The 19,276-nt window shown below is 34.7% G+C and overlaps 1 protein-coding gene across 2 annotated transcripts; it reads left to right on the forward strand.

The window, feature by feature from the left end:
- The first annotated feature begins 543 nt into the window (after positions 1-543).
- LOC132276951 (uncharacterized) lies at positions 544-18,674 on the forward strand. 2 transcript variants are annotated; one of them, XM_059778603.1, is made up of 8 exons: positions 544-743; positions 7,184-7,318; positions 7,433-8,505; positions 12,105-12,165; positions 12,260-12,378; positions 15,805-15,895; positions 17,723-17,770; positions 18,344-18,674. In XM_059778603.1, the coding sequence occupies exons 3-8, from the start codon at positions 7,571-7,573 to the stop codon at positions 18,443-18,445; spliced, it is 1,356 nt and encodes a 451-aa protein (XP_059634586.1). In that variant the 5' UTR covers positions 544-743; positions 7,184-7,318; positions 7,433-7,570; the 3' UTR covers positions 18,446-18,674. The 2 variants fall into 2 exon arrangements, with proteins under 2 accessions (XP_059634586.1, XP_059634585.1); XM_059778602.1 differs by having other exon boundaries at positions 7,184-8,505.
- The last annotated feature ends 602 nt before the right edge of the window (positions 18,675-19,276 follow it).

The following is a 19,276-nucleotide window of genomic DNA, read 5'->3' on the forward strand; positions in this document are numbered from 1 at the left end:
AATTAAAATAAGTTAAAAGACGATTGCACTTTGACATAAATGCATTAAAAGATGTTAAAACAAAATCGTACTTTAATATAAATGAATAAAGATGAAATAAGTTAATCCCATATAAATGAACAAACATTTGTCAATGTAAAAATAATTAAATGAGCAGCCAAAAGGATAAATATTTTCTTCTTTTTTTCTTAGAAAATGGTGTAAGATAATTATTTTATTTTAAAAAATATGTGGGATAATGAAAAAAGTGCTTTTAATATAAACTTCAAAGAAAATAAAGAGTTATTGGCTGTGCAAAGTTTTTTTTTTTAGTTAAAAGGCTGTGTAAAGTTATAGTTACAAACTAGTTTATTATTGCATCATTCAATTCAAACTTATATTATGGTCAATTTATCTATTCAAATGTCTTTTTTATTTATTTTTATTTTTTATATTTTGTGGGTAATATCTATTCAAATGTCACCTAATGAATTGTGTGGAAAAAACAAAAACATAGTACATGCTTTAGAAAAGAAAATATATAGGGACTGGGGGGAGGGTGAAAGAGGGTTCTTTAGATTTTTAGAGAGAGAGATATATAGAGAGAGAGAGAGACAGGGCGTGGGGGAAGAGAGGGTTCTTTAGTTTCTTGCGCTTGTCGTGTGACCTTGTCAGGACTCAAAATACCCATATAAGAGGGTAGGCCTCTCAGAATCAAATTCATTTTATCTGCAGTGACTTTTCCCTTCTTATAGACCGATCAGGTAAAGTTTCTTTAATATACCAATCTTTGTTCTTGTTTTTCTGGATGTATATATCGATTTTATTGTCATATATGACTTCATTGAAAGCATTGATTATTGGTTATGGAGAACATTGTTGATCTGTTTATATGATATATATCCTCTATAAAGAACCAGAATATATACACACACTTCTATAATCACTGGTGTTCTAAAACTTGAGTATTCCCTAGGTTTTTGAAATCTAAGAAGATTTGTATGATTGTAGCAATATGATTTACTTGTGGGCTTATCTATTAAAGATATGGTCGCAATTGGTTAGAAACCCTATATATTTATTCATTTTTTTTTTTACCTAAAACAATAAAAAAAATTAGCCTTATATTCTCATAGAAGTGTGAAATCGTTTAGATCAAGATTAGGAGAAGTTTTTACAGGGTTTAAGAAGAAGAAAAAGAAAAAGACAAAGGATTATAGGGCTTGATTAGCATGTATCACAGGCTATGTTACATGGACTCGGGTATGTGTGTCGGATACGGGTATGTATCAACGCTCCGAACGTGTCAAATTCCAAACAGAAGGGCATATGGACACTATTACATATTTATTATCTAATATTTTATTTTATTCTATAGAGTAAAGTAATGTTTTTTTATATAATATAGTGACCAGAATAAACATTTCACTCATGTGAAGTAATAATATAAGAACATGAAATTATTGGATATATTTTTTAGGTACGTCCAATCAAAAGTGTCGGAAACATATCTCATACCCCTGTCCGAATGGTATGTGTCTGACACGGGTATTTCACCTACTTTGGAAGAGTCCATGTAACATAGATCATAGGTAATGGAGCTTTTTGTATATTGGGTTTGAGTTACGGACCCGAATGCTCTTCAGTAACAACTTCCTTCTTTGTGGTTGGTGAATTTCACCACTATAATGGTGAAATTTCACAAATAACTAAATACAAACAGGTGAAATTTCATCATTATAGTAGTGAAATTCACCATTGAAAGTGATGAAATTCAACAACCGCAAGGAACAACGTGAAATCGTTATTGGAAAGGATTTTGATTCTTGAGTTACGTTGTAATAGATGGCATTTGTTGGGTTTGAATCTCAGGAGGGTTACATTGAGTAAATTGGTAGTTGTCTGAGACAAGAAAATGGTTATATAAATTTATAATTTTATATATGGATTTAGCAAAGCTAACTAGAATGTGAATTATTTTCTCGAGGGGCTAGCTTGGAATGGTTGTATGGTGAAGAAAGTCGCAATCGATATGCTAGATACCAATTAAGATTAGGACCGTCGTCCAAGACCATGATACTTCGGAGTATGCTATGCTCAGAATAGATCTAGAGTCGTGAATAGATCTTGTTCAAAATTTTATTAACAATAACCGATTTATAAAATTCCAACATTTATATTTTTGGAGGAGGGGACAAGTGGTGGTCAACTGTTGTAGCATGTGCTTGAGAAATGAGGAGATAGTGGATCATCTTCTTTTGCATTGCCCAGTAGCTAGGGACTGTTGGATCTTGATGCTGACTTTGTTCAGTGTTCGGTGGGTTATGCCCAGGTCTTCTAGAGGCTTGGAAAGGATGTACAGTGGGGGCCCAAGTTCGTGATTTTTGGAGGGTCACGCCTTTGTGCATCTGGTGGTGTTTATGGCTTGAAAGAAATAGAAGATCTTTTGAAGGAAAGGAGACCCCTATTGGCGCACTTAAATTCTCCATTATTATCTCTCTGTTTTGTTGGGTTCTAGGGAAAAATTGTAAACCTATGGATGAAATAATTGATTTTTTGGATTCCTTGAGAGTTTAGAGGCCCTATTTGGCCTTGTGTAGTTCTTGAGGGATGTGTTCCCCTTTTGAACCCTTCTCAATACAACTTATCAAAAAAAAAAAAAAAAAAAAACTACTATATTTTAAATGTAACAATAAATTACTCGAAGTATCAAGAGCAAAAACAAATAACTAAGAAACCACGCATTAATGCACTATTTTTATGTGAACCCCTAACAGGAGAAAGCCATATTAATTAGTCCAGACAGATTAAATCCATTATTAGAAGGAAGGTAAGACAATACTAGGATACCAGATTCTAAACGTAAGAACTTTCTAGCTACAGATTCACATCAAATGATCTCTCATGCTGCCAGTCAACGAATTTGCTCCTCATGCAATCCGCTCTTTAACCAGTGCTTTGATTTCCATGACTAGTCACGTCTCACTGTTTATTTGTTGTTCGGAATTGGTGTTGATAATGTTTTAGGCTTCTCAAGTTGATGATGAAAACTCTGAATAATAATTTTTTCATGTAAAGCAAGATGCTAGGCAATGAAAAGAAAAATATGCATTATGTGCCTAGATGTGCTCTATAGAAAATCTCTCTAAATGTGTATGTAAAACAATATATAATACAACTCTCTCTCTCTCTTTCTATATATGTGTGTGTATATATATATATATAGCCAATATGCACTCTGGGTTCGACTGATTGACCTATTCGTTGAAACTTATTGGAGTGATTTCAACTGATCGAAGTTTTACAGGAAACTCAATGTTTTCTAACTTATTTTCATGTCCAAATTTTCAATCTAAAAATAATTTCATGCCCTAGAAACATCTTTTTAATTAATCCAAATATGTATGCTTTGTGCCCTAATATGAGTAATGTTAACATGCAAAATAAGGTAGTAACTCAAGAGGTGAATTTACCATTTTTCCCTTTTCATCTTCAAATACTTTATTGTTAGTGCCCATGGATCCTAGGTAAAGTCTGACCTTAACTAACCAACCCAACTTTAAAAAATATGCTATAAAAATAAAAATTTCGGAATGACTATTGTTATGAAATTTGTCAACACTACGTTCTAATATCCTCACACAACATGGTGCATGATGATTGATGGCTTAGAAGTATGGTGGTGTGTTATGCATCCAGATGTTTATCTTAAGCTTAAAAATTTAGAATTATAGGAAAAGGAAGCTTGTGGAGTAGCATTGGCGGAGCCACAGAGGGAATTTTTTTTAATTTTAATTTGGGATGTGTGTTTGTTTGTATGTGTATATTGTTAAAAAAAGAACCCTATAGTCTTAACAGTTTCCACTCAAGCCATCAGTTTCTTTCTTTTACTCTCTATCTCTCTCCAAAGCAAGAATAAGAAAATTCCTAATAAGTATGTGCAAAACCTAATCCTAATCTTCTTTTTTTTTCAAATTTATATCTTTTAGAATTTTGTAACACTTTTATATTTTTTCTACAGTTTATAGTTTAGCATTCCAAATTTCCACCAACAAGTTCCTATGATAATGAAACTTTTCTTTTGATCCTCCAACAAATTATTTTTGTTATTCCTTTAACATATGCGGCCGTTCTAATTTTTCGTCTTTAATTTTTTTTGTTACTTCTTTTATTATATTTTTTTTAATTAATTCCAATATATTCCCTCTAAAATCTCACTACATAGTTCTTCGGTTTATAGCCTCCTTCCTGATTTTTTATTGTCCTTCAATGATCTGTGTTATGAGGTCAAATTCTTTTCTGGAATAGTGTTATAATCTTTGCGCGTTAATCAATCTATTCTCTCATTTGTGAAAAAAGGTGCAACTGTCCTTTCCGCTCCACTTTCAAAAGTTATTAAATGTTTGTCTCTTTCTGAAATGTGTTTATTATCATATCACATTGCGTAATATAGGATAGCCTCCACATCGTCATTCATATCTCTTAATCCAATGTCACCCGTATATTGTCTCATCATATTTTACATATTTTTTTCCTCTATGATCATTGGAGTCTTCCACAAGTATTTTCTCTTCTTAGGTGTGCTTTGATTGAATTCATTCGTATGTTCCAAAAGTTGTGCCATAATGTGTTCATCTAGTCCTAATTGGGGCATTTAAGTACTCTTTTCCTTTGATAAGTAAACCTTAATCAAACCCTTCTTTTCTTTTTCTTCTTTGCAAAAGAGCAATTCGAACAACAGAAGATTATTCTACCCAATCACCACATTAAGCACTACGGAGCTGCAATTCCTGGCTTTTCTTCCCCCTCAAACTTTGCCACATTAGGTACTAAAAATAAGTCTGCCACTGGTCTAGGGAACAGCCAAGACAGACCAATAAAGCCAAGAGAAGATGCCACGGGTCCCTACCCACTTTAACACGAATAAGGAGATTGTTAAAAATGTGTCTGAATTGGAATAAAAGCAGAACTTTTATACTTATCATATTGAAATATGATGGTTCTTTTATTTCCTCTCTTTAATTTATTATCTTTATACTAATTTTGATGATTTTTGATCTCTCTTTATGTTGCCATCTTAGAATGTTGAGAAAAAAAGTAAAGTTATAGAATGAGACAGTTAAATTCTAAAACATGGAGGCAACTCAAAACAAAGGATTGACTCCTTGAACATCTTTTATAATTACACATCCTTTGTAAATAAAGATCACTTGTCGAAATTTTTGGTGTTAGAGTTGGATGGGATGAGCATCTGGTTGAAGGGTGATATGCTAACTGTATTGGGGTGCCTTGTGATGCAGGCTGTGGTGTTATTGGCATGCACAGAGTTTATCCAGTGTTTGGTGTAACAAGTTCTTTTTCTTTTAAAAAAATAAAAAAATGAATATGAGGTCTGCCAATTTTTTTTTTCTATGACAAGTAAGGTTGGCCATAGGGGCTGCACATGGTCCGGTTCTGCTCGCGGTTCAGGCCTTTTCCAGTTTAACTCAAAATAAAAAATAAAGAAATAAATAAAAGCTGATCTTAGAAGTTTCGAGTATTATACAATGTTTCCAACAAAAATCCTGGCCGGAGTTTCTTACAAATAGCTAAAATAATGAAATTGGAAGAAAATTAGAACAAGTGAAATGCTGAAATCTTGGCTTAGTTTCAATATTTTGATCAATTCAACAACTCAACCAAAAACTTCTGATATACCCACTTCCACAGAGAATCGGCAAGTTGGGATGATAGGCCAAAATCTAAATCACAACTTTAGAGATTGCATCAGTCACCAACAAATACTCTAATGACAAAGAGCTGATGGATATCATCTCTGCCACGATTGCCACCAGATCATCATCAAAGAAGCTGCTCTCCTCAATCCCCAGTTGTCTGTGAGTGAGGTTGTGAGTGAGGTGTGGTCGTCTTAGATGGTTAAGAGGGAGAGGAAGCAGTGAAAAGAAGTCGAGCGATCAAGGGCGGTTGACGACAATGGCGGTTGAGGGTTTGATGGTCTGCTTTGGTTTTGAACGGAGAGGGAGAGAGGAGTAAGAGAGCAAAAGAGGGGCGTGAGATGAGAATTAGGGATTTAGGGTTTCGTATTACTCTCTCTATATATATACGTATATATCAGTTACCGGTTCGGTCTGGTCCTACAGAGATTAATCTTGAACCAAACCGTTAGATAAGTTTTCTATATCCAGAACCAGTGTTATTAAAGGCCCAAGGCGCACCAAGGCGTTAGAGGTCCTTTGGAGCCTAGGTGCCAGACACGCCCTTAAGTGGAGTGAGGCGCACAAATGAAAATTTAATCTACCATAATAACATTCATATCTCATAAGTCATATCAATATTCTAAAAATTAATATCAAATATAAAAAGTAAATCCATCAACTATAGAAGCATCCAACAACCATAAAACAAAGCACAAATTTGTTTTCTTGGAAGGCAAAGCAAAATGTGTTTTTTTTTTTTTTATAAGTAAAATTTTATAAAAACGCTCAAAAGGGGAGCGAAGCCCAAAAGAAATACACAAGGCCACAAAAAGAAGCACAAAAAGAAATAAATATGCTAACAAAAAAGAAAAAAGAAGAAGAAAAAACAGTGCCAAAAAAAAAAAAGACACGAGAAAGGAAGAGAGAGATGTAAACAAAGATAAGAAGAGAGGGGAGATCTAGAGGAGAAGCAAGAAAAGAAAGAAAGAAAGAACTGACGTGGTTTTGTCGTTCATCTCTACAACTAGGGCTTCGTCTTCGTCTCACAATCTCATTCTATCACTGTTCGGTTAACATTTTGACTCTTGGGTTTTTTTTTTTTCTTTTTGTACAAAAGTTCCTTCTATCGTATGGTTGGGCTTTCTTTTTTGTTTATTAAGTTGCCAAAAGTACCCTTTTTGGCTTAAGAAATAGAACAATCATATTTTTTTAAACAAATATCAGTAAGGCGTGCCTCACAAACAGGACGAGGCGCAACCGAGGCACGTGCCTAGTAAACATCAGTGAGCCTGGGATGACAACAGGCACTAAACCTGAGCCTCGAGCCTAGGCACGAGCCTGGGCGCGCCTTTAACAACAGTGCTGGAACCGAACCGTACCGGAACTAGAGTACTAGACCAAAACGTACAGTCCAGTTCACCGGTTCCACCAGTTTTTTGTGCACCCCTAGTCAGCTTATATTGACCTTGTTTGATTTATTTAACTATTTTCTTTTTCTACATGATCAGATAACATCGTGGAGGCTGTGGATGGAAGAGTTGTGAGGCTGGTTTTATTTTGAATTCAAGGATGTCTGAAATGTTTTAGCGGCCTTATTTAGCATATGAAAGCAGCATACTCTAGATATTAGTAAAACCATTCAGGTGACTATGTTAATACAGAGTTCACTTCCTATTGAAGCTGCAATTTCTTTTGTATTTGACCATGGGAAACAAGAATTTTTATGTAATTGGATGCCTGGTGATGAAACATGGCAGAAATGTTCAAAATGTGATAAACGTCCACAGGATGTCAGCGGAGAAGCCGTTCCAGTTACGGAAGGAAAATGGAATAATGATGATTTGTGCTCCTTAAATTTTCCAAGAAGTTGTTCCCAGCTATCAACTATCAGTACCATGTCTAAAAATTCTACACCTACTTTTGTGTACCAGCGGAGGAAGCACCCAAGGAACTCTATTGCTGTTTTGGATGTCCAGTCAGCAAACACAAAGAGGAGTGATGCTTGCGTTTCTGCCATAAGTTCTGAAGCCCCCTCAGTTGCAGCCGAGAAGAAAAATGTACTTTCTCCAGTTGAACAAGAAAATGACGCTGTTAGAGCTCCTTTTATTCTTCCTGTCGAATGCAATAGAGGGGCCCTTGTTTCAAATTCCGAATCTATTAGTAGATGTTCATTTGCTGAAGAGCCCGGTCCTGAAGAAGCCCAGGAAAGTGACATGCAAAAAATAATAGATGTTTGCTGTGTAAAGGATAGTTGTTCATCATCGAAGTCAGAACTTGGTTCAGCTTCCTTGAAAACAGATGGGGATGACACTGGTGAATGCTCCTCTTCTGATGCATTGATTATGGAGGAATTACGGAATGATCTTTCGGAAAAGGATATATGCATCTCTATTCTTAGAAGTGAGGGGCTGCTTGAAGGAGTTTGCCCTATCGGCCGCACTTCTGCTGAAAGTATGACTACTAGTAGTTATAGTAGTTGTTTGCGTTCGTGCAAAGTTTGTGGTCAATCAGAAACTACTTTGAAGATGCTAATTTGTGACCACTGTGAAGAGGCATTTCATATGTCTTGCTGCATCCCCCGTATAAGGAAGACACCATCTGATGACTGGTTTTGCCACTCTTGTCTAAAAAAGAAGCACAAAATATTGAAGGAGACCAGTAAATCAACGGATATCAGCAGTGAAGCAGGCAGATGTAGAATCGCAACATTAAAAGGTGAACTTGGCCCTATAGCATCGATGTTGAAAGACTCTGAGCCGTATGCAACCAGTGTTAGAATTGGTAAAGATTTTCAAGCAGAGGTTCCTGATTGGTCGGGTCCAATTACCAAGTTAGTAATCCTCATGTTTAGTTTGATGGTTTTCGATTGTTTCTGTTGATTATTAGGGATTTCTTGTGCTGGGTTTAGAAAACAAGAAACAGGAGGACATGAGTCACTAAGTCTTATAATATTCGAAATTGGTAGGTGGATAATAATAATCTGCTAAAGCGTAGTGTGGACCTATCATGTTACAGAGTTTTAGTGGGCTAAAGTTTCACACGGTGCTTATGACTCTGTTTGTTTGGACGTAAAATATTTTTTCAGAAAATATTTTTTTTATTTCCGATGGACTCGATCTCAACCTCGACGTAGACCTTTGCCAAACACCGACAAAGTAAAAATAAAAGAATATTTTACCTGAAAAAGAAAATTATTTTCCAAAAAGAATATTTTACGTCGAAACAAACGGAGCCTATATGTTTATTATTTCTTTGGACAATTTTTGTGCCAAAAACCTGTCAAGACAGAACCAGTGTCTACATATTTGTATCAAATATAAACACAGCTATAGGTGATAGGACACAGACATAGGACGGTAAGAATATGCTATTATGGCAAATTTTTGAAAAAGTAAGACATGAACAAGGTGATAAAAAGATGCATTTTTGTGTACAGAATTATAGTATATATGACAAACATTATTTGATGACAAGTTTACATATGGTTTTATGTTTGTAACATGATATATGTAACTTATGAATCGAAGTAATCAATAATTACCCACGTGGCCAAGTGAATGAGACAACATGGTGTCAAGGACGCAATGCATGTGTGCATGTACGTGAGTAGAATGTATAAACACACACACACACACACACAGAGTTAATTAGAATACCTCTTATATCCTCCCATTCCCACTTCTTTGGTAAAAGTTAAAACCTTCCTGTTATTTCAATCACTTTATGATTTTTGTATGAATAGTGAATTTGATTTCTGTTGGGAAAAAGGCTTTGTTAGTTGTTGTAGTTAATCTGATTTCTCCATATAATTGTACATTCTTTTTTTTGTGCTGGACAAAGTCATATCCCATTGTCAAGGTTTTTAAAATATCATGCCGTAAGTGTGACAAGCTTGTGGGCGGGTGTACCTGGGTGGGTGCGAGGCACTGGCAGGCTACGGGTGCATGATCCCATATTGCCTGGGTGTGGAAAGGGAAAGTGCTATAAATGTAGGATTGGCACACTCCAAATGGTATGAGGTCTTTTGGGGGGTAAAACCCAAGAGCAAAACCGTGTGGGGTTAGGTCCAAAGCGGTCAATATCATACGATGTGGTGGAGTGGGTCGTTACAGTAAGTGTTTAGGCATATGTTTAATATTAATAATTTATTTAAAATTATAAACATGTTCAAGATGCATTGTACAAGTGTTTGGTAGAGACAGCCAATGCTTAGAAGTGTTTGTGCTTCTTCAACCAATGTCTATTTGGATACTTATAAAGATGTTCACATTTCTTTGCTTAGTTGTCTAGTCCCTGTAATTCTAATGTATAGTGAACGAATATATATTTGTCTCTTCAATTCTAGAATTCAAGAAGTTTTTGTGTCTAGTCTTGTGGTTTACTCAAAACTCCCCTATGTATACACAAGCACACATATGCATTGATATATATATATATATATATATATATATATATATATAATATAATTTTACATGTATTATATTGTAATTGGTGATGAATTAAAAACTTTTTAAATTTTCACACAATTCTTTATTCTTGAGATCGTCATCTTTAAAGGTTGTTTATGAAGTTCATCTGATATACCTAAATGCAAACGTATTCGGTAAATCTTTTTGACTTCAACTTTCTTACTAGTAGAAATTGTATATTAACATTGGGATTTAAAGGTTTTACTATGAAGGGGGAACAGGTTGGATATCCTTATTTTCCCTATGTTTAGGAAATTACCGATACAAAATGATACCGTCTATCAAAGAGAAAAATATATATATTTCTGTGTGAAGTCTAATGAAATTAATTTTTTTGGATGAAAATTGTTTGAGTGCATAATCTCATGGATTGTGTGAGGTATGTCTTATACAGCTACAATTAACGCAACAAATTTTATGCCAACTGTTTTGGTTGGTTGGTTTATTTATTTTTTGTTTGATATGTTGCATCTATGTCCATATCTTTTTATAAAGTTGTTCATTTATATTCACCTTCTTTGTTCTTTTTCATTTCCACTTGTTCTTTTAGTACCTTAATTTGGAGCTTCAAACTGTTCTTCATTTTTAATTTTTTCTGTCTTCTCTTGCCATGTGTTGTCGTAGTCTTTTCATTCCAGCTGCCTTCAGTTTTTTTGCACACAACTTTTAGATGAAAACTCCTTGTCTCTCTCTCTCTATCTGTTTTGTTATAGACAATGGAAAATGGAGGAGAATAATAAGAAAATGTTTGTTGAAAGATAATAAGTAAACCCCCATGAACTCTTCCTGTATGGTATCATGCTATCATGGTTTTGGCACATAGCACCCTTACATCAGCGTGACGTGCAAAAACTAAACGGTTATAATATTAAGTGTGTGTTGAGTGAGATATGCAATTCATATTATGACAAAAATGCCCCTGTGCCCCTAACCCATTTGTATTGATCCAACATTACAAAACCTGACTCGTTTCCCATTTTTATGACCCATTTTGCTTCTTGCTAAAAAACCCTAATATGTAATTCCAATATATATACATATATAGAGCCCTAATGCACCGGTTAATTCTCAATGTCTAAAATTGGATAGTCTCAATTCCTAAACCGTGTACCAAAAAGCATTTGATAGCCCCAATCATTTGATTCAAAAAGTACCAATATCTTCTTTCATTCCCCTTTTCTTCCTTGTATGTTTGCTATTGGAATTGATTCCTTGAAGCCTTACTAAGAATTTAAGATCAAAACTTGAATCACAGTTCAACGACTTAAGTTGAGAATTCAAGCGAGTTTTTAACTTTTTACCCAATTACCAGCGTAAACAATTTCTTCTTCCAGATTGCATATATGTTTAGATGAATACATGAAGTTTCAATGAATAGCCAAGTTGTTAATACCAATGAATAAAACCCAGATGATGCAAGACACTGAATCACTAAAGAAACAGAGCAGACTGACTGACTTTATGTGGTAATAGTGCTATAGGTTATTTCAAGGCACTTCTGATTACACTGGTTGCAAAATTAATTGTGATGGTGATGAAGGGGAGAGAGAGATTATCTGGGTTTTCTTGGTTGGGAGTAAAATGATGAGAAATAGGTGAATGGTAGACGAAGGTGTGGGTGCAAATCTGAAGATGGATTCACTTTAGGTAAAACGGCGTCATCTAATCAAGATCATTTTTGTTTCACATTATATATTATTTTTCTTTTCGAATGGAAAAATCGTCATTTTGCTTTATCATGCATGATTGAATGCAGTGTCCGTTAATTGTTTAATGAAGTAGCAGTATCCGACGTGGGGTGTAACAGAGCTAGATTCTATTTTGAATACCATTAATTTATGTGCTTCATTTATTGGATTGTCACTGTAAATTGTATACCATTTGCATTATTATTGATTGAACATGTGTCACCTTTGACATATTCCATTTAGCTCATGGTTGCTAATTTGATTTGGCGCAGTGATGTTGATACTATTAGTGAGCCAATGGAAATGGATCCTTCGGATTGTATTAGTTTGCAGGTAAGGCCTCTGTTGTCTACTACTTTATTGTTCCTGTTACCAGAAGATTTCCAGCAGTATTAGAGAGAAATGACTTTTATCCTTTTATCTTTAGAAATTAAATTCCCACAAGCCTTCTAGACTCAGCTCTATTGGTAATTGGCTTCAATGTCGAGAGGTTATAGAAGGTTTGGGAGAAGGTGTTGATGGAACTATATGCGGAAAATGGCGCAGGTAAACCAAATACTGTTTATATTTCCAATTTGTAATGACTATGAGCTGTGATCTTCTCTTTTGAGTATATCATGTAGGAGCTATTATGCTTTTGGGATAATATTGTTTGATAAGAAACAAATTCTTATGATACGAGTTTAAAATGTAGGAGACATCCAAAATCTGGAATAATTTCGCAAGAACATTTATGTATTTGTGATATTTGAGAGTGAACAGCTTTAACTTTTAAGAATTGATTTGTCTTCATCGAGTAATTTTACTCTCTTTTCCCCATAATCATTTTCCTTTTTCGATACTTGGTAGCTTTGTATGATTGTAGATGCATTATCTCTTATGACAACTATGTTGTGGCCCCATTGCTTAAAAAAAAAAAAAAATATCACCAGAAATGATATAAAAGATGATTTAAAATGGGATCACCAATACTCTATATTTAATATGATACAGATATTTGCAATTGGATAACTGGACAAATATGTGGGCTTGTAGGGTATCTATGTCATACAATATCATATTTTTCTAAAATATTTAAACATATTCATTAAAATAACCTCTCTCTCTTCTTCTTCTTCCTCTTTATTTATTTATTATTTATTTATTTTTTTATTTTTTTCTGTATTAGATATTCTTATGTCTCTAAACTGATATTTTACTCCCCATTGGCTAGTGTTAATATTTTAACTACAATCAACAATTTTATCGTTATTGACTTGTATGTGTTTGCATGCTCAATGCTGCTGCTCCAGTCAGTTGTATTCTAAAAGTCGTCGTCGTCATCATCTTTGCGTTTATCCTATATGGATGGAGTCAGCCACATGAATTCTCTTTCTCCATTCTTTTTTACTACTGTATTCTGAAAGTAAACCTTCTTATTTCCTACCATGAACAAACAAGAGTGTTGGAAAGCATATTTTAGGGAGATCAACTCTTTCAGTCGTCTCTTTAAAATGACTTGGTCACGTGTAACAAGGACCAGGAGTTGCTCTACAGAGGACCAACATGGTTGGAGTTGTGTTTGTCGAGCTATCCGTATTTTTAGGAAAATTCAAGCAAATTAGCTAGGTATTTTTCCATTGTTCCTTAAGTTTCCCCTTCTCCCTGCCTCCTTTTGAGAAAATGTTCCTTTTGATAGTTTTGAAGATGCATTGACTGTGTTCCAACTTATTCTTAGTTTCTTATGTAGTCATCGATTATCCCGAGAAGCCACAATTACCTAACTGAGCTATAGCCCTTAGTGTTTGTGATAGAGATCTTCTAAACCTTTGGTATAGTTTCAAATCCTATTGGACACAATTTTTTATTTTATTTTATTAGGATTATATCTTCCAAATGGAAACCCTTATTGGATGATCATGATACTTCCCAAAATTGTCAGAGTACCGTTGCTGAGCAGTTTTTGGACCAATTCAGCAATCAAAGGTAAACCCAATTCGTGAAGGAATCTTTTCATCCACAATAGTTCTTTACTTGCTTTGGTAACAGCAATATACATTGCCTCAGCTGTAGACAAGGCAACACACTTCTGCAACTTAGACTGCCATGACACAGTTCCCCCTGCAAAATTGAATAAAAACCCCGATGTCTTTTTTCTGCCATGAAGATCACCCGCCATGTCTGCATCTGTATAACCCTCCAACACCAGACGATATTACCAGCAACAGGCTCATCTACATTGACAATTCTTTTTCATTTAATTTTTTAAGTTTCTAATCTTATTAAACTTGATACCTGGTAAACATTCAAATTCTAATTCTGATATCAGATAGATTCTTAGTGTGTGACGAGTTAGTTCAAATGTAAACATTACATCTTTAAAGGTGTTGGTAACCGTAATGGTGTTTTGACTCACATATCATAATGTATGACATAAGTTAACTGATATAGAATATGCCTTATCATATAGCCCGGGAATAGATGCACTTGAAGTGGGAGTCGGGCAGTTTGCTCATTTTTGAGGGGTGGCGCCATCTCATTTTTCTTTTCCTTTTTTCCTTTCCCATATTGTCAATAGGGAGTCCTTGGGGGACAGAAGGGGGTGGAAAGATTATTCAACCTTGCTTCTGGGCTGCTCTTGCTCTCTTCGGTGGAGAAAGCTCCAGAGTTGTGCCAGAAAAGCAATGTAGGGTCCAGCAATCATAGCTTCTTCTTCCTTATTCTGTTTTTGTGTCAATTTCCGCCCATCTTTGGAAGGATCACAAAACCTATGGATGGACCAAACCCCTTCATTCCTGTGATAGTTGCGTGATATAATTGAGGAATAAAGAGCATGGGTAATAGAAGTGAGGTTTTCAAGTGGAGTTCGAAAAACATTGTGGAAGTAAGCAATGGCCAGACTAATTGGGTTGTCTTTGTCACGTCATGATGGAGAATCCATTGACTTGTGAAGATCAAATGGATAAGATGTAGTATTGACTGGCTAGAAATCATATTTTGAGCAAGTGATGGACGGGAATCATGGTGCCAAAATGGGTTGCTTATGATATTATTTGTCTTCCAAGGTAAAAGTCATGTCGCGGGTTGTGAATGAGATTTGGTGTAGAATATATTTTAGATAAGGATTGTTGTATTTCGCAGATGTTGGACAGGAATTTGTGGTCCTTGGAATAGCATCGTTGCCTCCTCGACTCTTTCTCTGGTGTTACTTATGGTGCCTACCACCAGTATTAGACAATTAGAACACAATTCTCCATTAGTTTTGGCAACTGGCTAATGCCCCATTAATGTTAATAATTTTTTTTTTCATGAAAAATTAAACGTTAATGACTCAATTCTTTTTGAAAGGTAAAACTTTAGTAACTCAATTGAACAGCACCGAAAAAAAGAACTCAATTGAACAGTGAACTTTCAGCTTTTCATTTCAGATTTAAGATTTTTAGTTCTTAAATTGTAAATCTAGGAACGAATTCCAATTCTTTTAAGCAAGTGCAGTTGTATGGAATTCAAGTTTTGTACAATATAAGAGGCAAAAGTATTTGAGAAGTTGGCAGTGACCAGATAGTTCATGATACAATTTTGGATGTGGTGTGCTCTGTTACATTCATTTCTGTTGGAAATCAGTTTATTTTGTTTGTTTTTGAGAAATATGAGTAATGTCATTTTTTGTTGGTTTACTTGAATGTGCATTATGCACATTAGCTGTACTGTAAACCTTCATGAATTTCCGGTTGACATTGTTATGTTTTACTGCAGCTTTTATGGGGAATATTGTAATCTGGTGTTTGTTAATGCATGCTATTGACATTGTTATGTTTTACTGCAGCTTTTATGGGGGATATTGTAATCTGGTGTTTGTTAATGCATGCTATTTTTCTTTTCAATTTATTGTTTTGTTTATTTATTTTATATCTTTTGTTGAAAGTATGATTTTGAATGCTTATTATGCTCAATAGTCAAGATGCTTAATGTACTGAGTTATTGATATCACAGGGCTCCTCTTTTTGAAGTGCAATCTGATAATTGGGAGTGTTTCCGCTCTGTCCTTTGGGATCCTGCCCATGCTGATTGTGCTGTACCCCAGGTAAAATAACCTTATCTCTTGGTTTGTTCCATCTTATGGGTTATTTTCACGTTTTAGCAACTTTGTAGAAATAGGTCATAGTATTGACACTCAGGTTGGTTGTTGAGCAGCGTATATTTGTGTTACTCTCACAGTTCTCGTCATTTGTACATGAGCAATATCTCAAAGATTGTGCAGCCTGTTCTCATGATAGTTTCCATAAAACAAACACATATTTTAGTTACCTTTATATATATGTGTGTGTGTGTGTGTGAGTGTGTGCGTGCGTGAGTTTTACCTTTTATTTTCCCATGATAGTTTACGTTTTTACCCCCCTCACCAAGATTCCAGAATATGTAGAAGAATTTGTGTGGAAATTATGATTGTCAAGAAAGTGGGAATCCAGGACTTGATAATAAGAGTATAAGAACTAGGGAAACACAATCCCCCCGACTGGAGGATTGTGCATGAAGAATTTAAAATATAGCCAAGGAGTGAAATCTAATTTGTACAAGGTTTATGATGTATTTTGGTTTTTAGTTTCTAATGGGGGCTCAAATCTTTTTCGTAATTTTTTGCCTAATTGGCCTTGAAAAACATGCTATGTGTCACAATATAGCAAGATACATAGGTTTGATCTGTTTCTTTGGGCAATGAGGAACCTTTTGACCACGCGCCCTTTGGACTTGTAGCTACAACTTAATCCCAGATATTCACAATCCCCTGCAAATCATGGATATTGTTTAAACCAGGTCTTAGACTTGAGACCCCAAGACAGTATGCAACCCTGATAGATTACAGACTCAATTTGTTGGTTTTTATTTTATTTTATTTTTTAAGATGTGGTACTTGAGACCTCAAGATAGTATGCAACCCTGATAGATTACAGACTCAATTGGTTTTTATTTTATTTTATTTTTTAAATTTTTTTTAAGGAATATGTGGTTGTTGACTGAATAGATTCATATAGTAGCACCTTTTAATCAGAGCATGGCTTAGTTCAACTTTTGTATTTCAACATAATGCACTGAGTAAATCCACCTACCTAATCACCTAATTCTTGTCTTGCTATGTTAATGTGGGGTTAGGAATTAGGATATTAGTTTGAGTTTGGGGGCAGGTACCATGTCGTTCACATGACAATGATTTATCTTGAATGGGTATATGCATCCACCATATACAATTGAACATGCAACCAACACACATCAGATAACTAAAGTCTTTTATATAATTGTCCTTAAAGCTCTCTTATTATGTCCCTTTGGTACATCGTTGCTTCAAAACAAGTGAAGTACCCATGTTAAACACTATTTCACAGAAATACACCATTTTATCTAGGAAAATTAAAGAAAGATATTACAAAGTATGAATATGTAGCTGACATTGGCTTTGGGTATTTGTAAGATCTAACACTTGCGTACCACTCCCAACTTACGTTCCTGAGTTCAGTCTGTTGTTTAGAACACATTTGCAATTCAAAAGCTTTTTAATAAATTAAACAATCTTATCCCTTCATGCAATGAATGTGTGTGTTTGTGTACAAAGTTGTGGCATGATAAGAGGCAATCTGTATATGAAGTACGGTAGAATATGTTCTGATGATATATCTTTATAGTAAAACGTTCTCAGTAACTGCCTTTTTTTGCTTTTGATGTTATTCCAAAAGCATGGATGATGAACAGAGGAGTCTATTATTCATTGTTGTTCTCAATTGGTTTGCAGCAGCTTTTTCCTTTATTCACAGATTTTTTTTTTTTCCCATTTTCAGTTCATTGGTTAGACCTTAGTGACTTGAATTATGATGATTTTTACTGTCCTTGTAATTTCCCTTTTATTTTTCTGTTTCAGGAGCTGGATACAGATCAAGTTCTAAAGCATTTGAAGTACATAGAGATGGTATGTCTTAGCACTCTTATTCCAGGATCTTCATGAACTGTAAATTGTTATATATTGTAGTAAAATGCTACATATCTGTTGGGTTCTAATAATGTTACCAGTGGGCTTTACCTGTCACTTGTTACCACTTCCATCTACCTACCAATTTTCTAACAATCTATGCCGGAAGTTTAAACAGAATATCATCTGTTAAATGAGCAGAGAAGCTCCTCCTTTTTCATTATATTATTTGGATAGAAAGATCTCAAGAATGACCATTTATAGGGGAGAAATCCAACAGGATGGTGTGACTGTGTGAGCTTTATAATATTATATGCTTCCATCAACCTGCCCCCACTAACTTTTCACTTAATTTTCATGAAAGTCTTGAAATCTTCGTATTTTCATTTATGAAAATATATATATATATATATATATATATATTCTTCGTATTTTCAAGTTTTTTCTTCACTTTCCATGAAGATATACATGCCTTCTCAATGTCTGTGTGAAGTCATATAAGTTTAGATTCTGTTTTTGCGTCGTGTTGTTATGGTAAACTCGTGGGCACTCATCATTTCATCTTCTGTGTAGTTGAGGCCTCGGCTGAATGTTAAAAGGCGCAAATTGAGTTGCAGCAACAGTGTCGGTTCCCAAGACCTTACAGAGAACGTGAAAAATGTACGAACTCAATAGTGTCCTTGTCATGTTTCTTGTACATGCATACAAGTTTTGAAGGTTTAAATTTACTGAGCTATATCTTCACCATATACCGTTGCCTGGTTTTACAACTGTTGGGAAAGTTTTTGAGGTACAATATATTTGTGGAAATGGTAGAGGTGGGCCTCTGCCTCTTGAGCATGTGTCATCCAATTTTCACATTTACTGAATTGTGTTTTTTCTTAAATTTTTTCTTATTCTTTCCCTTTTATGCCGTTGGCTTCTTGTTAATTTTGGTTTTTCATTTTGGTGATTGTTAAGCAAAAGATTCAGTACAGTTACTAGGAGGAGAAGTGATGCTATTAAGCTGTAGAGTTCTTACATATTCAAATTTGTAAAAATGTTGGCAAAAAATGCAGCTCTTTTGTAGAATGTGGAAAGGGATGGTCAATGACTGAATAATGAAGATTAATAACAGTGAGGATTTTCAATCAATGTTTATTTATTTATTAATTGTCATCACGTGAAACCTCTTCTACCTTTCTAAAATGGAGTAAAAGGTCGAGGGTTCAAATTTCTGTTGGACAAAAAACAGGCAGGTGCGTGAGTTCGTTGCCAAGAAGAAAAAAATGAAGGCCTTTGAAAGAAGCATAGTCTATTTCTGTCTTTTCCTTTTTCTCAGGATAAGTCGAGGAAGTTTATGTCATAGAGTTCTTACATTGCTTAAATCGACAACAAATCCTAGAATTGGAATACTTAATTGGAATACTGTTGAATGAAGTACTTTAATTTGAACCAACAGAACCAGATTTGTGTATTCCTGAGAAAAATTGGTATTGCAAAAATTACATTTGAAAGCAAAGAAAG

Source organism: Cornus florida, unplaced genomic scaffold, assembly GCF_030987335.1.
Source record: "Cornus florida cultivar Cherokee Brave unplaced genomic scaffold, ASM3098733v1 CherokeeBrave_3.0.0_Hap2_Chr10, whole genome shotgun sequence".
In the NCBI taxonomy this organism is placed as follows: Eukaryota; Viridiplantae; Streptophyta; class Magnoliopsida; order Cornales; family Cornaceae; genus Cornus; species Cornus florida.

Bases quoted from the DNA above. Each gene is read 5' to 3' on its own strand.
- LOC132276951 (XM_059778602.1), top strand. From the start codon at position 7,325: ATGTTAATACAGAGTTCACTTCCTATTGAAGCTGCAATTTCTTTTGTA. The intron at 8,506-12,104 runs GTTAGTAATCCT...GATTTGGCGCAG, and splicing joins TGGTCGGGTCCAATTACCAA to TGATGTTGATACTATTAGTG. The intron at 12,166-12,259 runs GTAAGGCCTCTG...TTTTATCTTTAG, and splicing joins CGGATTGTATTAGTTTGCAG to AAATTAAATTCCCACAAGCC.